Source organism: Hemiscyllium ocellatum, chromosome 28 (assembly GCF_020745735.1).
Source record: "Hemiscyllium ocellatum isolate sHemOce1 chromosome 28, sHemOce1.pat.X.cur, whole genome shotgun sequence".
NCBI classification, from domain to species: Eukaryota; Metazoa; Chordata; class Chondrichthyes; order Orectolobiformes; family Hemiscylliidae; genus Hemiscyllium; species Hemiscyllium ocellatum.
In genome coordinates, this window is record NC_083428.1 from 41,291,797 (window position 1) to 41,315,967 (window position 24,171).

At 42.0% G+C, this 24,171-nt stretch overlaps 1 protein-coding gene across 1 annotated transcript; it reads left to right on the forward strand.

The window, feature by feature from the left end:
* Positions 1–1,525: 1,525 nt before the first annotated feature.
* On the forward strand, positions 1,526–16,725 carry LOC132829001 (procathepsin L-like). Its single transcript, XM_060846259.1, has 8 exons — positions 1,526–1,544; positions 5,246–5,387; positions 7,073–7,195; positions 8,516–8,695; positions 11,159–11,383; positions 12,853–13,015; positions 15,225–15,330; positions 16,330–16,725. The coding sequence occupies exons 2-8, from the start codon at positions 5,256–5,258 to the stop codon at positions 16,427–16,429; spliced, it is 1,029 nt and encodes a 342-aa protein (XP_060702242.1). The 5' UTR covers positions 1,526–1,544; positions 5,246–5,255; the 3' UTR covers positions 16,430–16,725.
* Positions 16,726–24,171: the final 7,446 nt, after the last annotated feature.

Sequence of the window (24,171 nt, forward strand, 5' to 3'; positions counted from 1 at the left end):
CTGTGCTTTGACCAGCAACACATTTTCAGCTTTTCCAGAGTGAAATCAGGACAAAACCCCTTCACACAAAAGATGTTAAAGTGAGATTTTTGATTAGATTCCCTGCAGTGTAGAAACAGGCCCTTCGGCCCAACAAGTCCACACCAAATCTCTGAAGAGTAATCCACCCAGACCCATTTGACTAATGCACCTAACACTATGGGCAATTTAGCATGGCCAATTCACTTAAGCTGCATATCTTTGGACAGTGGGAGGAAACTGGAGCACCCAGAGAAAACCCACGCAGACACTAGGAGAAAGTGCAAACTCCACACAGACAGTCGCCCAAGGCTGGAATCAAACTTGGGTCCCAGGTGCTGTGAGACAGCAGTGCTAACCACTGAGCCACCGTACCACCCCATTTTAGAACTCTTTTCCACAAACAGCAACTGGTGTCAGAACAACAAAAACTGAGAATGAAAGATCGTTGCTGTCTAAAGGTAATCACACATAAATGAAGATTGGTGTGACTGTGGAAGAGTTTTGAGTAGCTGAATGGATTAATCATGGTTCTGTCTTCCTAATGGGAGTGTTTTGTGGAAGTTGAAACAGGGTAGAGGAAGGTCATTTATCACCTTGCCCACAGCGAACCTGTTTGAGTTGTTTGGCATTTGATGAACTGTACTTGGATAGAACTGACCTCAAAGTTTTCCCTTCCCAGAGCTGACACTATTTCCATTGAGAGTAAAAATTCTTCAAAAATAGTTAACAAAGTGACACTCTAATGCAAAAATTGTACTTTACGTCTGTGTTCCTGTAAATGTACAATCCTGTGGCATTGTAAGCTGATTAGATTTCACATTATATTATGCTAACAACCCCATGCTGCCATATATGTTAGGAATGCAGCAAGGCCACTGGGCATGTTATCCAATACCAGTAGCTCTTAAATTCTGCAGACCTCCGAAATAGTGCACAGTGGCTCAATGGTTAGCACTGCTACTCACTGCACCAGGGACCTGAGTTTGATTCCACCCTCGGGTGATTGTTTGTGTGGAGTTTGCATATTCTCCTGTACCTGTGTGGGTTTGCTCCAATTTCCTTCCACAGACAAAAGAGGTGCAGGTTAGGTAAATAGGCCCTGGGAAATGTAGGGTTATGGATTAGGGGTTGGTTCTGGGTGCGAGACTCTATGTAGGGTCAGTGTGAACTCAATGGGCCGAATGGGCTGCTTCCACACTGTAGAGATTCTATGATTCAGTGCAGATTGACACTTACCCAGAGATCAAGATAAATAGAAAACTAATCAAAAATCAATAAAATTATACAATTCAAATCATTGGATTTCAAGGATGTGGATCCTTTTTAAAAAAAGGGAATTTGATTCTTAAGCAATATTCTTAAAGGCATTAAACAATCACACTTCATTCGTTTATTACTGCTGCCCATTTCCCAATCACTGATGTTGTCACAGGTCCAAGGGGATGGCTCCTGCAAGGTTGTGTCTATATAATGTGGGAGTCCACTTGATATCTGGGGAGCTGCACTTGGACGATCACTTCAAGGTGAGGTTGCGAATACAGTGTTTGCGTTCAATCTTTCTAATCTTCATTAATTGGTTATTAAATTTGATGGGCTACTGTGCATGCTGTACCTAGTTCTTGAAAGATCAGGGTATAAATTCTTCAGTGTCAATATATGAAGAATGAGATTCTCCTCTTCTCTACTAAAGGCTTTCTGAATTGGCATAGAACTCATAGCAAAGTAAATGCATTGATGGAACACATTGAACAAAATAGACATGACCTTATAGCCATTATGCTGACATGGCTGCAGGATGAAAAGAATTCGTACCTGAATATTGAGATATATGTAACTTTCAAGAACAATAGGAAGCCAGGTAAAGATCACTGGCAATTAAAGACGTATTTGTGCGTTAGAGATGCACTTGTTTCAGGAGATCAGAATGCAGAATTGGTTTGGTTGGAGGTGAGGAATAGCAGAAGAAAGTTACTAGTGCGAGTGGCCTACAGGTCCCTTACAGTAACCATAATGTGGGACAAAATAGACAAGAAAAAAATGTTTGTGTTAACGCAGACAGCAATAATCTTAGGTGACTTTAATCATTATATAGTCTGAAAGAATTAGATTGGCAGTGGTAGCCTAAATGATTTGTTCATGGAATGCTTTAAAGATGATTTCTTAGAGAAGCAGTATTTGGAACTGACCAATGGGTAGATTATATTCGAAGCACTTTTGTGCAATGTGATAGGATTAATTGATAACATCAGAATTGATAACCTCAGAGTTAAGGCACTTCTAGAAAGCAGAGATCACAATGCAGATACAATGGCAGATATTTAAGGGGATATTTCAGAACGCTCAGAATAACTATATTCCTACCATTAAAAAAGTGCTAAAGGGAGAACCTACCATTTGCAGTTAACTGACAAAGTTGGGGAAAGGGGTAAGGAAAAAGCAGAGACCTGAACAAAGATGAGTGGCAGGTCAGAATACAAAGAAAAGCAGAGAATAGCTAAAAGGTTAATTCGAAGGAGTAATTTAGACATGAGACAAATTTAGTTGGAAATGTAAAACTGAATAGAATTTCTAAAAGGACATTTGTCAAGGAAAAAGGTAGGTAAAGTGAATGCAGGCTGCCAGAGAGTGAGAATGAGGAGTTGTACACAGAGAATGAGGAATTGTACACAGATAATAAGGAAATGGTGGACAAAACAAACAAATATTTTGCTTTTGTCTTCATTACAGAGAACATTAAAAAAACGTTCCAGCAATATCTGTAAATCAGGATGTGAAGGGGGTGGAGCTTAGTGTAATTACAATCATAAGGGAGGTGGCACAAGGAGCTAGGATGGGAACTGACATTTCTCTGAGTCCAAATGGTTGCTAAGAGGTTGCTAATGAAGTAGTGACCTTCTACTGAATCTTGGTGGTGACCCACAATGGTCTTAGGGCTTCCTGAGACAAAAACACTGATAACAGAGCAGCAAAATATGTCCAGGTCAGGTTGGTGTGGGACTGGGAGGAGAGTGTGGAGTTGGGGGTTATACACAAGGCACTGCTGCTCTTGCTCCCTTGATGGTAGAGGTTTTAAGGGAAGAAATAACCTTGGTTTGCTCCATAACATATGTAGTTAATATATAAAAGGATCATAAAATCCCTACACTGTGGAAAAGGGCCATTCAGCCCATCGAATCTGCTTCAAAGATGTGCAGGATTGGTGGGTAGGCCAGATTAAATAACCCATAGCACCTAGGGATGTGCAGACTAGGTAGATTAGCCATGGGAAATGCAGGGTTGTGGGGATAGGGTGGTGGGAGCTGGGGTGAATCTGGGTGAGATGGTCTTCAGAGGGTTGATGTGGATTTGATGGGCCAAATGGCCTGCTTCCATGCTGTAGAGATTTTATGATTCTATGATCTTCAGTTTGTGGGAGGGAACCACAGCACCTGGCAGAAACCCACGCAGGTACTGGGAGAACGTGCAAACTCCACACAGAGAGTCACCCGAGGCTGGAATCAAATCCAGGAGCTGTGAGGTTAACACAATCCCAATGTGCTGCCCTATTTAGCAGTGAGTATAGTTAGTGGGTAGGTAACAGTGAGGCGAGTGAGTAGTAGGTGACAGTTAGCTTAGTGAGTGGGTAGGTGACAGTGAGAATAGTGAATGAGTAGGTAACGGTGAGCTTAGAGAGTGGATATAATAACTGGTATAGTCTACATTCACCATCGAATATCACAAACTCGTTCTCAGAGGCTGGAGTTCCATTCTGCTTCTCACTAGCCCTCTGTATTTAAAAATAATGGTTTTGCTTCATCAGATTGCCCATCAAGGTAACACTGTTTCTTTTAAATTTTATTTTGGAAATGGGGGCATTTCTGGGGCAAAGTCCATGCCTAGCTTCTCAAATACAGCAGATAGGTCCCTGGAATACTTCAGAGAACAGTCATGAATAAACCACATAACTACACAACTGGAGTAACACATAGGTAAAGCTCGATAGGATAGTTTTTTCTCAAGAGAAAAGGACAGTTAGTGAAAATGTACACCCAACTTACTCCCATTCTAGTCAGAAGCACTCGTATCACTATATGCAGCCATTAAAGTGGCAAATTGTTGGATAAAATAAAAATCCAGTTGGTTCACATTTTCAAAACCAGCTTCTTGTTGCAAAAAACTCAGAGAACACCAGGGAAACTCTGTTTCAGATTTCTGGCATCTGCAGTATTTTGCCCTTATTTGCGTATTTTGTTTGTAATTTTTTTTAAAAAGCACCGCAGTGGAAATCGAATATTGTGAATGAAGTATTAGCTCTGAGAAGTGACCATTATTCTGCTGCTGTTACCCATTGTGATTTCTGATTCAAAGGCTAGAACTCTACATTGAACCATCACTTCAGTCTAATTTGCACTAATTTTATATATATTTTTTAATCATCTGTTCTTTCTGATCATTAATTTTAAATTTTGAACAACTTTATTTAAATGCACTTATTGGCAGGGTTATTCCAATCCTCACAGCACTGCCGTGAGGTACGTCCGTTCCAATGAAGCTAAGATGCAAAAAGGTGATACCTTTTGATTGACAAAAAGCATGGAAACAGAAGCATAGAAGTTGGAAATAGATATATGCCTTTCAGCCCTTCAAGCCTGCTCTCCATTCATTACAATTATGGCTGACTGTCCAACTCAATAGCCTAATCCTGCTTTCCACCCCTATGATCCCATATGTCCCAAGTGCTGTATCCAGCCACTCTTGAATACATTCGATGTTTTGGTATCAGCTACTTCCTGCAGTAATGAATTCCACAGCCTCACCCACTCATTGGGTGAAGAAATGTCTCCCCATCTCCGTCCTAAATGGTCCATCCTGAATCCTCAGACTGAATCCTGAAGACCCCAGTTCTGGATGCACCCATCATCGGGAACATCCTTCCTGCTGCTACCTTGACTGGTCCTGTTAGCATTTTATAAGTCTCTATGAGAAACCCCCTCGCTCGTCTGAAATCCAGCGAAAACAATCCTAACCTAGTCAATCTCTACTCACACGTCAGCCCCGTCGTCCCCGGAATGAGTCTGGTAAACCCTTGCTGCACTCCCTCGAGAGCAAGAGCATCCTTCCTCAGGAGAGCTGACAGTATTATTTGTGTGTATTGTGCCAAATGACTTTATCAAGCAGATGTTTCCATTGCAATCAATTAATATTATCCACTTCACGTATATACCCATTGGTTTCGCTCCATTAGATTGTCCATCATGAAACTTACTCTGATTCTGGGCTGTGTAGTGGTGTCTACCCTGGCTGCGGCCTCAGGACACACATTTAATTCAACACTGGATGAAGACTGGAAGAACTGGAAATCACAGCATGGGAAGCAGTACACCAAGGTAAAAGGAGAATTTACTCCTGTACAGAATGTAATCCAAGTATTTAACTCACTCTGAAGGGAAGGGTTTCCACACACTTGACAGATATTGAGAATTCTTAGTTGCAGTTAACGTGAGAGACACCTGCTGGGTGAAATGGACATGGAACAGAATGTATGAGTGGAATATGGAATGGATGGGAATGGAAAGATATTGATCCTGAAATTCTCTCAGTTTCTACCTCCAATAGAGGACTGACCGAACTCATAATAAAACAGCAAAGACTTATGGCTGAAGAGTTTTTCTCTCATGCATGGGATGTGGACGTCAATAGTGAAGCTTGCATTTATTTCCCATCCCTAATTGCCCAGAGGGCAGATAAGAGACAACAACATTGTTCTGGAATCACATGTAGATTTCCTTCCCTGAAGAACTATAGGGATTTCTCCCAACATGCAGCAATTGTTATCATTAGAGCCTTAATGCTAGATTTTTATTGAGTTAAAACGGCACCATCTACCACAGCAGGATTTGAACCCAAGTCCCTAGAACACTCACAGAGTCTTGGAATTAACTATCCCGCAATAGTACCACTAGGCCATCACCTCCCCATTTATGGAAGTGACAATGCTCTTACCAACAGGCTGTAGAACTGCTGAGAGGTTCCTGCGACATTTACGTTTAAGAGATTCACTGAATTGAGTGTTAGACAGACACTTATCTGGGCAGCACGAGACATTCATGGGCGAGGGAGCTGAACTTCCATGTGGAGACCAGCAAGGTGTTGCCTGCTGCCAGTAAGGCCCCCACTTGAAATGTAGGCCCCATAGGTAATTGGGAATGGTATGGGCTCGCAGACAGAGGAGAATCTGCAGCAAATACAAGTGTATGGCTCTCTGTATAAGGGTTTCAACAAGTGTCAATGCAGAAAGCCTAATATTGTGTCTTGCTGCCCTGTATTTCCTCAGGACATTAAGGAAGTAGTGGATTCCCCAACTGACGCCATCTCACTAAATGAACCTGCCTCAGGGAGGGCAATACGTGTAACCCTTGGGGAACTCAGTTTACAGTAAATCTGTTGAAGCCCGTGTTGAAGTTGCCAGGGAAACCATAAATATAACTCAAGCAGCTTCAGACTCAATCTCTCTTCAAATATATTGACGTTGGCAGTGTGCACATAAATCCCAGCATGCCTCCAGAATGAATGGAGTAGGGCAGACCAAATATAATTTGAGAAATGCATGAACTGTATTGTTTCACTGTTTTGTATTGTTCACTTAAGGACATTATGTCCAGCAGCACCCTACACCCACTCCCCCCAAAACTCCACTTCCTCAAACTGTAGCATAAATGCTGTCCCCTCCACACGTCACGACATCTAGATTCAAAGTGTTAGCTTGCTCTCTCTCCATGGATGCTGTCTGACCCGCTGTGGTTTCTAGCACTTTTTATTTTCAGTTCAGATTCCAGCATCTGCACTAATTTGCTTCTAAGATTTTGACCTTGCTGCTCTGGGAGTTCAGACAGGTTTTGCTCTGCGCGTGGTTAAGGAAAGGGGAATTAGGGCAACTTCTCCAATCTGGATGGGAGGATAGAAACCAGACTGAAAACTGTTATTCAAGTTTCACACAGGGATTTTTAGAACTATTCTATGATTTTATGACTGGAAGATGGTGGAACCTAATTGGCTTAATGTTTTTATTCAGGATGAAGAGAACTACAGGAGAATGATATGGGAGGACAATATGAAATTCATTGAACAACACAACCTGGAGTACTCGATGGGAAAACACACATTTACTGTGGGAATGAACCAATTAGGCGATATGGTATGTACATGATGTATATTGTGAAATCTATGAGATGCTGGTTATTGTGGTTCTGTTACTGAATGAGGTGGGATATGGTCAGTGATATCACAACACCTCATTTTAATGAAGAATCGCCCCTAGGCTAAAGTGAGGACTGCAGATGTTGGAGATTAGAATCGAGGTTTCAGGCAAAAGCCCTTCACCAGGAATGAGCCCCCTGGGCTTTTCCAGTGCCCTATTCTCAGAAGTATCTCACCTCCCTCACTGATGTATGTTTCTGGCAAAATAAATTCTCCTTTCCATTGTACATCCCGTTTTGTTTGTTTGCTCTTGTCAAATAGCCAGTCTCATGGGCTGGGGCACCACTGTCCTTTTGAAATATTAAGCATGGGACGGGTTCACCTGCATCAAACTCAGAGACAATTTCAAAATGACAGGATGGCCTTCTGCCTGAATCTCTCCCTGACCGTCACCTCCCACAGTAAGGACTAAAACCCATCACCGGGATCAGGTTAGATCCGAATATAATTTCTTGTCATAAAACTCACTGAAAAATTGTTGAGGAAAAATTAGATTATGAAAGTGAGTAAAGGCTAAGTTTGGAATATTGGATCTCTGTTTAAAAATTGCACCCTTCCAAGCAAAAAAACTTAATGCAAACTGATCCCTGGATACCTCTGTTCCCTCAGGTTGAGGTGTGAACCTCAACAATTCATTTTGGTAGGATATTCACCAATGGATGGTATCAAACACGACCCTTGTCTAACAGCCATCTCCCAGTGTAATTGGAATGAGGAACACTGCCTTTTTTTCCACTAAATTAAAGGTCCTGAGACCAATTCCAATGCAGTGCTAACTGAGACTAGGGAATCAGACCTGCCTCACAGTGACCCTCTTTATCAGGGTGATTCAGTTAAACACCAATAGCCTCAGCCATCATGGTGGATATTTGACCCACCCCCTTCACAGCAAAAGTGATCTGTAAGGTTTTAATTGGCAGTAAAGATTATCAAATAATTTCTCACATTATGGGCCTCATGAATAATCACTGCTCCAATTTTGGCTGTTGCACCATAGACGAGGGAAATACTATATCACCTTCAGGCTCTCCATTCTGTTTTATACTGACCTTGTGAGAGAAAGGAGAGTTGCTTAATTTCCTGCATTCTTCAAGCATTATTCAAGTTTGGAGTGTCATCACTGCTTTGATCTACCTTTTTGCTAAATTCAGTGAAGGTGTAGGATGTAGCGAAGTGATGTCATCGATTCTCATTTTGTATATTCTCCAGTAAACTCCAATCCCTTCATTAATAAATGGTCATGTGTCTGATTTTATAGACCAATGAAGAGTTTAATGAAATCATGAACGGATTCCGGCCAGCAGATGCTGATAACGCAAATGAAGTTGATGAATTTGATGATGACATAGATGATGAGGAATCTAATGAAGATGAAAGTAATGATGAAAAGCCAGTCGACTGGCGTGAAAAAGGATTTGTCACTCCAGTGAAAAACCAGGTAATAACCATTAGGAATCCTTCTAGGAATTATTAAGTGAAAAAAAATCTGAAAGTCATGATGAGCTTGTAGAAATCGGTAAAGATAATTCAACTTCATTTTTAGATCCAGAAAAGCCTGTCCTGACCATTCATTGCAATTGTGTGTGTGGGTTAGCGATTGGTGAAGCATTGAACCATAGTGTGAGTGTCTATGTTAATGTTCGTTCTTTTGATGAAGAGCCCATCTGATGTTATTTGTCAAAGTTTAAAAGCTTTATTAAGTTACTGGGATAAATTTTAAAATTCAAATGTACATGTTGCATTCTAACATACCAAATAAATGGTTTGGAGATGCTGGTGTTGGACTGGGGTGTACAAAGTTAAAAAAAATCACACAACATCAGGTTATAGTCCAACAGGTTTAATTGGAAGCACTAGCTTTCAGAGCGCTGCTCCTTCATCAGGTGGTTGATGAAGAAGCAGTGCTCCAAAAGCTACTGCTTCCAATTAAACCTGTTGGACTATACATGGTGTTGCGTGATTTTTAACTACAAAATTAAACATTCAGGTCCAACCTGGCAAAACTCAACATTGACACTTTTTCAAGATGTGATGCCAATATTCCTACTATTACCATGTCCAGTCTCTATTCAAGAATATGAGGTGCAATTCATCCCTCTAGATATAGGCACCTCCTGAACCAGACCTGATTGCCATAGCCTCAGAAACCTGAAGGCTTCCCTTTCTGCACACATGATCAAAGCCACTCATTGATCCTTTGCATATTATTCCTGCTTTCACAAATGGGAAGATTCGTCCTGAAATTACTATTCATGAAGCCCTACTTTTTAATTTACTCCATAGTACCTAAACTTTGGATCTGAAATACCTGCTCACTCTGGGTGGTTGTGCAAACAAGCACCATAGTTTCTGCATCATTCACTTCCCTAGTAGATTATCCTTCATATTGTTCCTTACTTTGACATCAGTGAGGCAATATATCACTTGGGACTCCTGATAACTGTGCAATGTGGGCGGCACAGTGGTTAGCACTGCTGCCTCACAGCGCCAGAATCCCGGGTTCAATTCGCGCCTCAGGTGACTCTCTGTGTGGAGTTTGCACATTCTCCCTGTGTCTGCGTGGGTTTCCTCCAGGTGCTCTGATTTCCTCCCACAGTCCAAAAATGGCCATGCTAAATTGCCTGTAGTGTTAGGTGAAGGGGTAAAAGTAGGGGAATGGGTGCGTTGTGCTTCGGCGGGTCGGTGTGGACTTGTTGGGCTGAAGGGCCTGTTTCCACACTGTAAGTAATCTAATCTCCAGTAATGGTTATGTTCCTCCTCTCTGCTGCTGTTTACTACGAGGTCCATTTATTATTAATGCAAACGTCAGGGCTGAGCTCCCTCAAGATAACGCCACTCCCAGCCATCTCAAACACTGAGTCACGTTTCACAGTGGCACATTCCTAAAATTCTTGTGCATCTTGCCTCTCAGTATTCTTCCAAATGGACACTGATCCTGTATCATTAAGTCTGGCTGCACTGACTGACCACTTCCTGCAATGTACAATCCGAGAAACTCTCGTTCTCCCTGTTGCTCCTTCAGTAACATGTCAGGTAGTTAACTGCTTGATGTGGGGTGCTCTTAAATCCTTCTATCTCTGCTTAGTCTAAGGACCTGTCTAACTATCAATGGTAGCAGGAAGACTACTATTGAGTCTAAACAAGGTAGTTTATTGCATGATAATAGCAGATACATTTTACATTAACTAGTTAGACATAATTACTTAAGGAAATCAAGAGAGACTCCTGCCCTCATCAGGATCTTGTGCCATACTGATTGATTCTCCATCCAAGACTGGGTGACAGCATCAGATGAGTGGAGCTTAATGCAAATTCAACATTAACTCTTCCAAAGCCAATACTCATGCAATGCTGAGCTCAAACTAAAGCAGTTGGAACAACTTCCAACTTAAGTTGATGGAAGCCTGGATAACAAGCAGTGTGCAAATTTACTCTGAATCCATTCCTAAACCTTCTTACTAAATTATTTTGTCATCAATCTTTTAAATATTTTTTAATACAATCCCTACAGTGTGGAAACAGGCCATTCGGCCCAAAATGTCCACACCGACTCTCTGAAGACTAACCCACCCAGACCCAATCCCCTACCCTACTACTCCACGTTTACCCCTGACCTACACAGTTGTGCCACGCTTCTAAAGAAAAACTGCCCTTCAATCGCTACTACTCAGACTCTCACATGTTTTTGGTAAACTACAGAAGGAGGAGGAACTGACCTTACTCCACTGACAATAGATGGAAGGAAGATTTTAATTTCATTTAGGGTGTAGGTTTGCTCGCTGAGCTGTAGGTTTGATATCCAGACGTTTCATTACCTGGCTAGGTAACATCATCAGTGGCGACTTCCAAGTGAATTTTATTTTTAATATTTTTAATGTGATTGTATTTCTGTCATTACCAGGGACAGTGCGGTTCATGCTGGGCTTTCAGTGCAACTGGAGCCATCGAAGGACAGTGGTTTGAAAGAACCAATCAACTCATTTCTCTTAGTGAACAGAATCTAGTTGACTGCAGCAGGGATTATAGAAATCATGGATGTAGCGGTGGATGGATGTCAAACGCATTTGATTATGTAATCGCTAATCATGGCATCAATTCTGCAGCAGATTATCCTTACGTTGCATCGGTAAATCACTTTTGAATGCATTTTCAGGTTCACATTCATGGTGTTAGACAGTGGAGCCCATGCCAATCAAAAGCAAGCTGATATCCTACTTTGTATCCATCCTTCCCCGAGAATCTGCTCCCACATTTCAGCCAGTGTCACCGTACAATCGACGTTGGGAATACTGAGAGAATATCATCTTTCAGGGCAGAGCCAGCTTTCCCTCTTATTTCTCCCTTATCTTATATTGATCTCCCAAATCTCCACTCAGGCAGTGGGAATGAAGAGTTTGGTGTGTTTATGTTCCTGTGAATGACGTTCACCATTCTGTGAGCCAGCAGGTTGATGTGACAGTCAGCTGAATCAGACCATTCAGCATGTTCTGTACGTGATCTGGGGAATGTACACCACCCCAACAACAGATACTGCCACAACATTTTTATACGGTTCCTGCCTCCTCTCTCTACTCTGAAATTCTATGCCTCAGCTAATAAAGCAAGTATCCCAAATACCTTCTTAACTACTTTATCCACTTGTCTTGTTGTCTTAAGGGACCAGCATTCACGAACACTGAGGTCCCACTGATAGTTTGTATTTTCCAGGGTCCTACTGTTTATCATGTATTCCATTGCCTTGTTTATCCTGATCAATAGATCACCTCACATGCACCCAAATCCAATTCCTCTTGTCATTGATCTGCCTGTCCGAATTCTCCTGTAATCTTAAGTGATCAACCTCACTATCTATCACCCCAAAAAGTTTGTATTGTCCGCGAACTTCCTGAAAAACCCTCCTACATTCAAATTTCAATCATTTAAATACACCACAAACATCGGGGCCCCCATCACTGAGAAGTCCATTGAACACAGGCTTCCAGTCACAAAAACACCCCTCAGCTATCACCCTCTGGTTTCTGCTGCACAGCCAATTGTGGATCCAATCCATTGAATTTGATCCCATGGACTCTCAATCCTCCATGTGAAACTTATCAAAAGCCTTGCTGAAAGTCCAACAGACCACATCAGAAACATTGTCCTCATCTATAAACCTCTTTGAAAAATTCAAAAAGTTAACCAGACATAACCTCTCCTTACCAAAAACCATGCTGACTGTTCCTGATTAATCCCTGCCTCTCCGAACACAGGTTAACTCTGTCCCTCAGAATTGCATCTATTAGTTTCCCACACTAAAGTTACATTGACTGTAGTTTTGGGGAGCAATGGATAAGCCAAGGAACTACCAGGAAAGAATCTGAGATTTGTGTATCTTGAAACTACACTAACTGCAGTGTGCTGACCAAAATCTACTTCCCAATAAAATGGAGATCTTTCAATAGTTACCACATTTGTAGGCGGCTTGTTTACATTTGGGAATGGTGGTCACCTTCAGTAATTGAAGCAGTGTTTGAAGATCAGCTATTAACAATCCTGTAAAAATATCACTGTTACTTGGAAAAATATGACGTGGTATGAATTTTCTTTAACATTTAGGACGAAAGCTGCAAATTTATGCCAAACAAGACCGCTGCCATGATCAGACATTATGCTCATGTCATAAGAAACGAAAAATATTTAGCAAAAGCAGTATCAAGAATTGGACCAATATCCGTTGCTATTGATGCAAGCCAGAGAGGTTTCCAGTTGTATCGCACTGGTAAGAAACAGAAACTCTCAATGATGTATATCAATTGGCTTATCAATTAATTCTATACAAATACAGGACTAAAAATCATACATTCACTTGTATTCTCTGCCAATTACTTTTATTATTAATTCCATTTTAGAATGGAAACTGCCAAACCTCTTTCCTTCACTGATGTTTTACTAGCCCCTGTGCTTACATGCAGTCCAGTCCTATGGGGTTGTAATTGGATCAGATTTGTAACTGAGTCCAGAAATGGAGGTGAGCGATAGTCTCACTCCCATACATAGCCTGCTCATAAACTTCATGGTATTGACTGGATACCTTGGTGCAGGAGGAGGGCAGGGGAAGGAAAGGTGCCTTCCTGCAGGCGAGTAGGAGGCTCTCCAGACAGACATTGGTGAGGCAGAAGGAGCAGGAAGCTGTCATGGTCAACGCCAGTAGTTTCGTCCAAGGATCTGGATTGAGTGCTGCGAAAAGTTCAACATGAGCGAATGTATCTGCTCCCACGTCCTAAAACATTCATTTCATCCACTTAATAGCCCTAAAGAGAGGACTGAGATGAGGAGAAATATCTTCACCTGGAGAATGATGAGCCGGTCAAATTCTCTGCCACAGAAAATGGTTGAGGCAAAACAGAGAATGTTATCAACAAGGAGTTAGATATTGTTCTTTGGGCTAAAAGGATCAAAAGGTATGGAGAGAAATTGGGAACAGGGGACTGAGTTAGATGATCAGCCATCACTGGTTTGAGCAGGCTCAAAGGGCTGAATGGCCTACTTCTGTTTTCCATGTTCCTACATTTCAATCCCATGAAGATGAAACAAAAAGCCAGCAGTGTGAAGCTCCAAGGCTTCATCCAACTTGAAGTGTGAACACTGGAGCCATGTTGCTGAGTCTGCAGGATTGTGACAGATAGCAAGTGCAAGATTAGGTGTCCCTGCGTGGGTGAAGGGCTCCCTGGTTTGGGAGCTGGGGTAGAGCAGAGTAAACTCAGTGCAACCCCCACAAACAAGATGGCGGTGAGGCGCCTTGATTAGCAGAGTGTGGACATGAGTGTGGAGGAGTGCATATAAGAAACACAGTGTGTGTGAAAGAAAGCATGAGAGAAAAATTGTGAGACAGAGAGGCTATCTGAGTGCTCGAGTGTAAGGAAGCGTAAAAGAGGGAGTGTGAGAACGTGTATAAGAAATAAGTGTTTGAGAGAGAGAGTGTGAGATCAGCTAAGTGTGTGACAGAGGGTGAATGTGTGAAAGAGAGGAGGAATGTGTGAAAGTGTGGAGAGATTGTCTGCGAGAGGACAGTTGTAAGAGAGTGAAAGAATGTGAGAGGGTCAAGGAGAGAGAATGAGAGGAACAGTGTGAGAGATTGTTAGAAAGAGTGCGAGTGAGAGACAGGGGGAGTGCGTGTATGTGAGAAATGGAGTGTTTATGAAGGAGTGTGGGAGGGAAGAGTGAGTGAGTGTGAGGAAGCGTATGCATGAGAGTGAGAAAGGGGGTGTTTGTGTGTATCTATGAGGGAATGAGAGAGAGGAAGAGATGTTTGTAAGGTCATGAGCAAAATGTCTATGATAGAGAAGGGTGCATGTCAGCAACAGGGAGGTGTGTACACGAATTAAAAAGGAGGATATGTGTGTGAGAGAGAGGGGAAATGTTTTGGTAGAGAGAGTGGTTCACCCTCTCCAAAAGCCAATACATTAGCTGGACTGGGAAGTCTGAGGCTAAAGGCTCTGACCCGATCATGTATGAATTCTTCTGAGACAAGCCCATAAAGTATACACCAGTAAAGATGAGCACAAGGACAGTGTTAACTAAATCCAACTCTTTAGCTCAGCCTCAGTACATGCCACAACAAGGTATCCACACTGAGGCTAACACCTCTCACTCTCTCCAACTCTGCCTTTGAGAAAAAAAGAATACAAAGGTTTTATTAATTAACTCTGCTGTTTGTCACTTGTAATAGCCACCTTTATTAATTTTTTTTCTTAAAATGAGCAATTTATTATTTAGACAACTTTTTGCCAAGCAATGTGTTTGTTTTCTTCTCGTCTCAAACTCATGGTTAATGCTTTCCTATATGAAATTTGCATATTTATCCTTTGAGTGAGAAAAAAACTGATCTATGACCTCATCATGTGAAATGTTTGATCAACAAATGTGCAAGGAATTAATAATTATACATTTTATGATGGCACCATATTAAAGATCATGTTATCTTACAGGAATTTATCGTAATCAAAATTGCTCGAGACGTATTCCAAACCATGCAGTGCTGGTGGTCGGATTTGGAGTAGACGGTAGACAGAAGTATTGGCTGGTTAAAAACAGGTACATACTTCATAAAAATAGCAAACAGCTAATCAGAGCTTGGGGTGTGACAAGAGCACTGGATTTACTCCCAGTGTTCCTGGGCTAGGGAGGGAAACATCAGTCAAAATTCTCATTGCTAACGACTGTCCAAAGAGCCTGGGAAAGCTGCATAAAAATTCACAAGAATGACTAGAACTGATCGGATATATTTATCGGAAAAAGGCTGGAGTTCTTTTCTTCAAGAAAGAGATGGTTGACTCAATAGAAGTCTTTAAGATGATGGAAACCTTGATAAAATGGGCAAAGAGAATTTTTCTTTTCTTTATTTGTTCAGAGGATGAGGGCTTCGCTGGATGGACCAGCATTTATTGCCCAGCGGGCAATTAAGAGTCAACCACTCTGCTGTGGCTGCAAAGTTATAAGCAGGCCACACTGAGTAAAGTTGGCAGAATGCCTTCTCCAAACATCATTCAGACTTACAGGGGTGTTCTAAACCGGGAGTCATAAATAGGACAGAGTCATTAATAAATTCAATCAGAAATTCAGAAACAATCTCCTTACCCAGAGTGGGGTAGCGTTTGAGAAACCGTGACCACACAGAGTGGTTGAACTGAATGACAGAGTGGGGTGGCACGGGGGCTCAGTGGTTAGCAGTGCTACCTCACAATGCCGGGCACCCAATCTGATTCCAGTTTGTATGTTCTCCCTGCATCTGCATGGGGTTCCACCAGGTGCTCCAATTTCTTTCCACAGTCCAAAGATGTGCAGGTTGGGTGGATTGGCCATGCTAAATTACCCATAGTGTCGTGGGATATGCAGGGTAGGTGGATTAGCCATGGGAAAGTGCAGGCTACAGGGATGGTTGGGGGAGTTCAGGGTAGGATGCTAATCTCCCATTGTGTAAACATTCAAACTAGATCCTATCAGAAACTATACATTTTTAATGTAAAAATCTCCAGTTCTCTAATCAGCCACTATAGAATTGTGATATTAACTCTTTTTTTTCTAATTTTCTAGCTGGGGAAAAGGTTGGGGTGATGAAGGTTACATCAAAATGGCTAAGGATTTTCGGAATATGTGTGCAATTGCTAGTTATGCGGTTTATCCAATCGTCTAAAGAGCCACGTGTTAAACCAGAGCTTCATTGAACTCTGCCTAAATGATGGAACCAATGCTGCTGATGCTGCCTCATTGACACCATTGCTTTCACTGTCTGCTGCAATTTGAAAAAGTGGAATAATAACAGCTTCTGCACATTTCTATAGCTTCTCATAAAGGCCAATGTTATTTTGTGTTTGATACATGTAACCACAGTAATGTCTGAGTGACTATGTTCTCCACCTTGTGGAGAGACAATGATCTGCATGTACCGCTGATGTCGAGCAATATAGTAAACACTGCCAGTAATCACTTCGACAGTCTGTTTATTCCAAAGGAAAAGTCTTGATTTTTGCATTAAACATCTCGTTTAATTTGAAATGATAAACATCTTAAAATAATGCACATATAAAATGTTTTTCATCATTACAATGGTATAATTAATTTAGGGTGTAGGTTTGCTCGCTGAGCTGTAGGTTTGATATCCAGGCGTTTCATTACCTGGCTCGGTAACATCATCAGTGGCGACTTCCAAGTGAAGCGAAGCTGTTGTCTCCTGCTTTCCACTTATATGTTTCTCCTGGATGGGGTTCCTGGGGTTTGTGGTGATGTCATTTCCTGTTTGTTTTCTGAGGCGTTGATAGATGGCATCTCGATCGATGTTTTTGTTTGTGGCGTTGTGGTTGGAGTGCCAGGCCTCTAGGAATTCTCTGGCATGTCTTTGCTTAGCCTGTCCCAGAATAGATGTGTTATCCCAGTCGAAATGGTGGCTTTTTTTCATCCGTGTGTAGGGCTACGAGGGAGAGAGGGTCATGTCTTTTTGTGGCTAGCTGGTGTTCGTATATCCTGGTGGCTAACTTTCTGTCTGTTTGTCCTATGTAGTGTTTGCGACCCTCTCTCTCTCGTAGCCCTACACACGGATGAAAAAAGCCATCATTTCAACTAGGACAACACATCTATCCTGGGACAGGCTAAGCAAAGGCATGCCAGAGAATTCCTAGTGACCTGGCACTCCAACCACAACGCCATAAACAAACACATAGATGTAGATGCCATCTATCAACCCTTCAGAAAACGAACAGGAAATGACATCACCACAAACCCCAGGAACCCCATCCAGGAGAAAGGTATAAATAGAAAGCAGGAGACAACAGCTTCGCTTCACTTGGAGGTTGCCACTGATGATGTTACCTGGCCAGGTAATGAAACGTCTGGATATCAAACCGACAGCTCAGCGATCAAACCTACACCCTAAACTTCAACCTGAGCTACAAACCTTCACACACCTTGGTATAATTAATGAACAAGTGTAACAGCATTGTCAAGGTGTCTAAGCTTAAATTGTAAAGAGCTCACCCAAGAATCCTCCTGGATGCATAAGTTGATCTGGTCAGGCTGCAGACTGACGTTGCCTACAAGAGTAAGTTCAGACAAGGAAGATTGCACAATTCGGTGTAATTATTAGTAGGTAACTGTAATGTGGAGTGTCTGCTGTTTACTGGAAAAGCAAATAATTTTGGGAGAAGAGTCCAATGGAACTATTGAGAGAGATAAGAGGTGAATTTTATGGCCCTTAATTGTTAGACGAACAAACTTTGAAAACCATAGGATCAGTGCTGTGCCTAGCATCAGCCTCTACCACAAAGTGGTATATGATTTCACAGATCCAGATGTGGATGGCTGTTGCAACATTGTTTTCTCTAGCAGTCAGTAAGAAACAACCCTTAAAGCAAAACAAGCCAAAAACTCTCTCTCTCTCTCTCTCTCTCTCTCTCTCTCAATAAATTACTTTGAACAGTTTAAACGTCAGGCTTGCTAACTGCTGCCCAATGAAATAACTCCACAGAGGCCAGTATCCGGTCACCATGTCATCTTTTATTTACAGGTGGGAAGTCCTTGGCACTGATCCAGCTTCCTCAGAGTCAGCTCTGAGTGAACACAACCTCTGATATACCTGTTATTTCTGCCAGCCAGGGGTCCATAATTGGGCCAGATTAATAGCCCCAATCATGAAATCCCATTCTATGAGGTCCATATGCCAGACCTCATTACAATCACTACAGTTTCAAGGTCTTTTCCAGGACTTAATATTTCTAATCGATGATTTTTGGACTCTACCTGTCAGAAAGAGACATCATTACAAATTTGCTTTTGTCATTGAAGGTCAGAGTTACACCTGATTTGATTGGCACAGGGATAGAAAAGATATTGTTAAACTTGAAAGAGGCTAAGAAAAGGTTTACAAGGATTTGCCAGGGTTGGAAAGTATAAACTGTAGGGAGAGGCTGAATAGACTGATTCTGTTTTCCCTGGAGCGACGGAGGCTGATGGGTGACCTGATAGAAGTTTATAAAATCAGTAGGGGCATGGATAGGGTGAATAGCGAAGTTCTTTTTCCCGTGTGGGGGAGTCCAAACTACAGGGCATAGGTTTAAGGTGAGAGGGGAAAGATTTAAAAGGAAACTAAGGGGCAACCTTTTCATACAGAGGGTGGTGCATGTATGGAATGGGCTGCGAGAGAAAGTAGTGGAGGCTGATACAATTACAACATTTAAAAGGCACCTGGACTGGTATATGAATAGGAAGGGTTTAGAGGGATGTGGGCCAAATGCTGTCAAATTAGACTAAATTTACTTGGAATATCTACCCTGTCTATACCCTTCATGATTTTGAACACCTCAATCAGGACACCCCAATCTCCTTTTTTCTAATGAAAATAAACCTAACCTACTCAACCTCTCTTCACAGCTAGCACCTTCCATACCAGGCAACATCCTCATAAACCTTCTCTGCATCCTCTCCAAAGCGTCCACATCTTTTTGGTAATGTGGCGACCAGAACTGTACACAGTATTATAAATGCAGCTGAACCAATGTCGTGTACAATTTTAACATGACCTGCCAGTTCTTATAATCAATACCCTGTCCGATGAAGGCAACCATACCATATGCCTTCTTGACCACTCTATCCACCTGTGCAGCAACCTTCAGGGTACAATGGATCTCTCTGTTCATCAACTTTTCTCAAGGGTCTTCCATTTACTGTATAATTCACTCTAGGGTGTCCCCTGTGGTCACCTTCCTCCAAAACAGGTATGCCATTTTCGATACTGTTGGGGGAGTTGGCTCACCAGGGGAGGGCAGCAGTTGCAAGATCATGGCATCGTGGCGGGCACTGCTGTTCAGAAGGGTGGGAAAAAGACTCTTAGGGCCATAGTCATAGGGGATTCTATTGTGAGGGGAGTAGATAGGCGGTTCTGTGGCCGAACACGAGACTCCCGGATAGTATGTTGCCTCCCAGGTGCTTAGGTCAGGGATGTCACTGATCGGCTGCAGAGCATTCTTAAAGAAGAGGGTGAACAGCCAGTTGTCTTGGTGCATACAGGCAACAATATAAGTAAAAAACAAGATGAGGTCCTGAAAGCAGAATTCAGGGAGCTAGGAGAGAAGTTAAAGAAAAGAACCTCAAAGGTAGTAATCTCGGGATTACTGCCAGTGCCATGGGCTGGCCAGCTTAGAAATGCTAGAAATTACAAGACTACTTCTTGTAATTAAGAAATTAAACTCAAGTGTATATCTGGTACAGCTTGAAAAGGCAATTATAAATGCTTGGAAGTAGAGCTTGCTATAGTGAACCAGTAAATTAGGTTAAAGAAGATATCGTTTGACAGACGATTTAAGGGGATATTTCAGAACGCAGTTTTCTTGAAATTAAGTAACAAAGAATAAATTTGCACTGAAACAGTGGGCACATCATAAGCAAAGTAACCCAAAGATTCAAAATTGGACGAGGGACTAAAATGTAAATGCCACTTTTCGCCGTGTAGTTGTTTGAATCATAGCGGAAACACATTTCATTTCATATTTTGTGGTTTATGGTTCATCAGAATATATTTTGCCAGTCAGCATTGTGTTGTTGTGGGTCTTGGCATTGCATTGAATTCAGTTCAGGCTTACCTCATTAATTTAATCACATCCATATAGTTTAGTGTGTGGCCTGGTTACAGAACTTGACTTTGTAGCGTGCTACATCCACAAGCAGGAGCTAGCTGTGGCCCCTAAGAGGGAATGTTGTTCTGACTTACACCTCAACACACTTTGGCCTGGGCTTTCATTCGGTCTGTAATTTCCACCCGTCATCCCTCATTCATTTTTGAACAGATTTGTTTTTGACATTTCTTAAACAGCCTGTCTCAAATTTTCATGTAGTTGTTGATTTGAACTACTTCAGCATAGTCATCACTGAATCTATGTTTGACACGTTTTCATGGTTCATTTAGCATCAAAACAGCAACAAAATTAAGCATTTGATGTGAAGTGATGCAACTTTGCTTATTGGGTTGACAAGCTACGCAGTGAAACGTTGCAATGTGAGCTAGCTTACCCGTCAATTGATTTTTGGAGTGATGCTTGTTGAGGTTTATCCCATGATGCAAGACTCTGTGCTCTTCACGCTGTTCTCTGGAACACACTCCGAAACAAACATTGACTGCACCTGGAGGACCATCAATTCAGTGAACGACACCCTGTGATGTGCCTGATATTTGTTTATCTTCCAGTGTAAAGAGTTGACTTTGACCTAGTGTTGTAGACTAGCACATTCCAAGATCCAGGCTGAGGGGTACATATAAGCTTAAGCCAGCTGCCACAGACCCTCTCTTTGCCTCAAGGTGAGTGTCCTGCAGGAGTAGGTAATGCTTTAGGTGTCTGCAGCTGCAGGGGATCTCAAATTTCAATGTTTGGCTTTCTTTATGTGCAAAGATTGTGCAGAATCGCTTTAGTACCTGGATATGTACATAAAGACAATTCTTTTAATGAATACAGTATACTTTTGCAATAAAAGAAACAAATTCAGTAGACCCCCCCAACCCACGGGGGATATGCTCCAACAGTAGAAGTCCGAAACCACAGATAGGAGCGAACCCATTCATTTAAATGGGAAATGTACCTTCCCAGAAGCCTCCTGGTCCCTGATTCCAGAGCGTTCCCTTTAATATGCTCGGGCTATGGTAAACTACATTAAATTGAATTGTATACCTCAGAACCATGCTCCAATAAGACCAGTACTTTCATTTCCAAATATTGCTGTTTTTTTGCAGGTATTTCAGGCCAGTATGGACCGATCCCTGGGCTGGGGAGGGTCTTGCTCCAGGCCGATTGGGGCCAGTCCCAGACAGGTGGAGATAAAATGCAAGAAACTCCATTGGCCCAGCTCAGAAACGATGGGAAATGAGCCCATGTGATGCAGGGCCACGTCGGAGTGGGCCTTGTGCAGCAATGTTTTCACACAGAGAATGTCTCGCGTGTGGAATGAACTGCCAGAGGAAGTGGTAGATGCAGGTGCAGTTACAACCTTTAAAAGACATTTGGACGGGTGCATGAATAGGAAAGGTTTAGAGGGATATGGGCCAAATGCAGGCAAATGGGCTAAACGCAGGTAAATGAGCCTAGTTTGGCTTGGGAAACCTGATGGCATGGACAAGTTGGGCCGAAGGGTCAATTCCAATGCTGTAAAACTCTATGACCTTTAAGATAGGAAAATACACTGGGACTCTTCAAAGGAGCATGATCAGAAAAATAAGATACATGTCCACAGAAAAGAATATTCAGGATGTGTAACGAATAACTTGGTCAAAAATGTACATATTGAAGGAGCCTAATAAGGAGAAAGAAGAGATTTGCAAAGGCAGTTCTACATCTATTCAGGTGAAGACATACCACCAATGGTGGAGAGGTAATAACTGGGAATGAAGGATGGTGTGGAGTTGGAGGAAAGCATGGCTGCTGAACAGTTATAATGTTTTAGAAAGTTGCAGAGGTAATCTTATTAGAGAAAGAGAAAAGAGACCAAAGAGAGATTTGTCTGTGCAGAAGAAAAATAAAGTTTAAAGTTAAGTGAATTCTGAGCTAAAGTAAGTCATCAACACAGAGTGATAAGTGAATGAAATCTGATTCAAGCTGGGAAAAGAAAAGCAGAGTTTTAGATGAGTTCAGGTTATGGAGGGTATAATGTAGGAAGTCAGTCAGAAATGCACTGAAATAAATGATTCTGCAAACACTAAAAGCCTAGTAAAGTGTTTCAGCAGCAGAAACCATAGTAAGAGACAATATATGTTATGAGAAATCATTCCATCATTTTTGGTAAAAGAAACGATATTGGGATAGAGAAAGCAAAATCAATCAAAAGGTCATTGAAGGACGTGGAGGTCCCAAGTACTTGAGACAGCAGCCAGAGGACCAGCAAGGAATTGGTGGAGAGGGAACAGGTGACAGACAATAAGTTTCCACCTTCTGAATTGTGTCTGAACGAGAATTAAAAATTGGACAAGCAGCCCGACAGTGCAGAAGTTGTACGATTTGATGGTGAAGTCATGTTTTTGGATGGTGCTATCAACCATCACCTGCTGAGAAAACAGCAGCAAAATGGGCTGAGAAGTGGCAGATGGAAAAGCAAATCTTAATAGGACTTACACACTTAATGGTAAGGTGCTAGGGAGTGTTAGCTGAACAAAGAGACCTTTAGCTCCTTCAAAGTGTCGTCGCAGATAGATATGATAGTAAAGAAGCCATTTGGTATGCTTTCCTTTATTGGTCAGAGTATTGAGTACAGGAATTGGGAGATCATGTTGCAGCTGTACAGGACATTGGTTAGGCCACTGTTGGAAGATTGCGTGCAATTCTGGTCTCCTTCCTATTGGAAAGATGTTGTGCAACTTGATAGGGTTCAGAAAAGATTTACAAAGATGTTGCCAAGGTTGGAGGATTTGAGCTATTGGGAGAGGCTGAACAGGCTGGGGCTGTTTTCTCTGGAACGTCAGAGGCTGAGGGGTGACCTTGTAGAGGTTTATAAAATTGTGAGGGGCATGGATAAAGTAAATAGGCAAAGTATTTTCTGTGGGGTCGGGGAGTCCAGAACTAGAGGGCATAGATTTAGGGTGCAAGGGGAAAGATATAAAAGAGACCTACAAGACAAGCTTTTCACACAGAGGGTGGTACGTGTATGGAATAAGCTGCCAGAGGATATGGTGGAGGCTGGTACAATTGCAACATTTAAGAAGCATTTAGATAGATATATGAATAGGAAGGCGTTTGGAGGGATATGGCCGGGTGCTGGCAGATGTGACTAGATTTGTTGGGATATCTGGTCGGCATAGGCAGTTGGACCGAGGGGTCTGTTTCCATGTTGTACATTTCTATGACTCTAAGACTATACCGGAGGACAGCACCTCCAAGTGCAGTCACTGCAGCTGAAACTGCCACTCCCGCGGGGGCATCTACACCCACAAAAGACACTGCTCTGCCAACAAAGATTGAAGCAAGACTTCCCAGGCACAGACCAATGGTCTCGCAAGACAAAAGGATGCCCAATACATCAAACATCAAAGTAGATCGTTGGGAGAAGTCAGAGGAAATGGTGTGTGGGTCAACCATTGTCCTCACAAGTTATTTCAGGTTTTTAATTCCATTTGACCGCTGATATATTACAGGATGTAATGCAATTGGAAACACAGTAAGAGACACAGAATCACTGCTGGCACATTTTACTACATAGATCAGTGCTGCTTATACATACAGACATTCGTGTCCACACATTACACAACATAATAGTTTAAGACATCATAGTATTACAATAAACAGGTGATTGCAATAGTGTGAACCTTTGTGTTGTTATTGAAGGAGGTATGGTTATCGTTTCATTGATACCAGAATGTAGGCTTTCATTTGTCTTAATTATAGCATTTTTTTGAATATTCTGTAACTA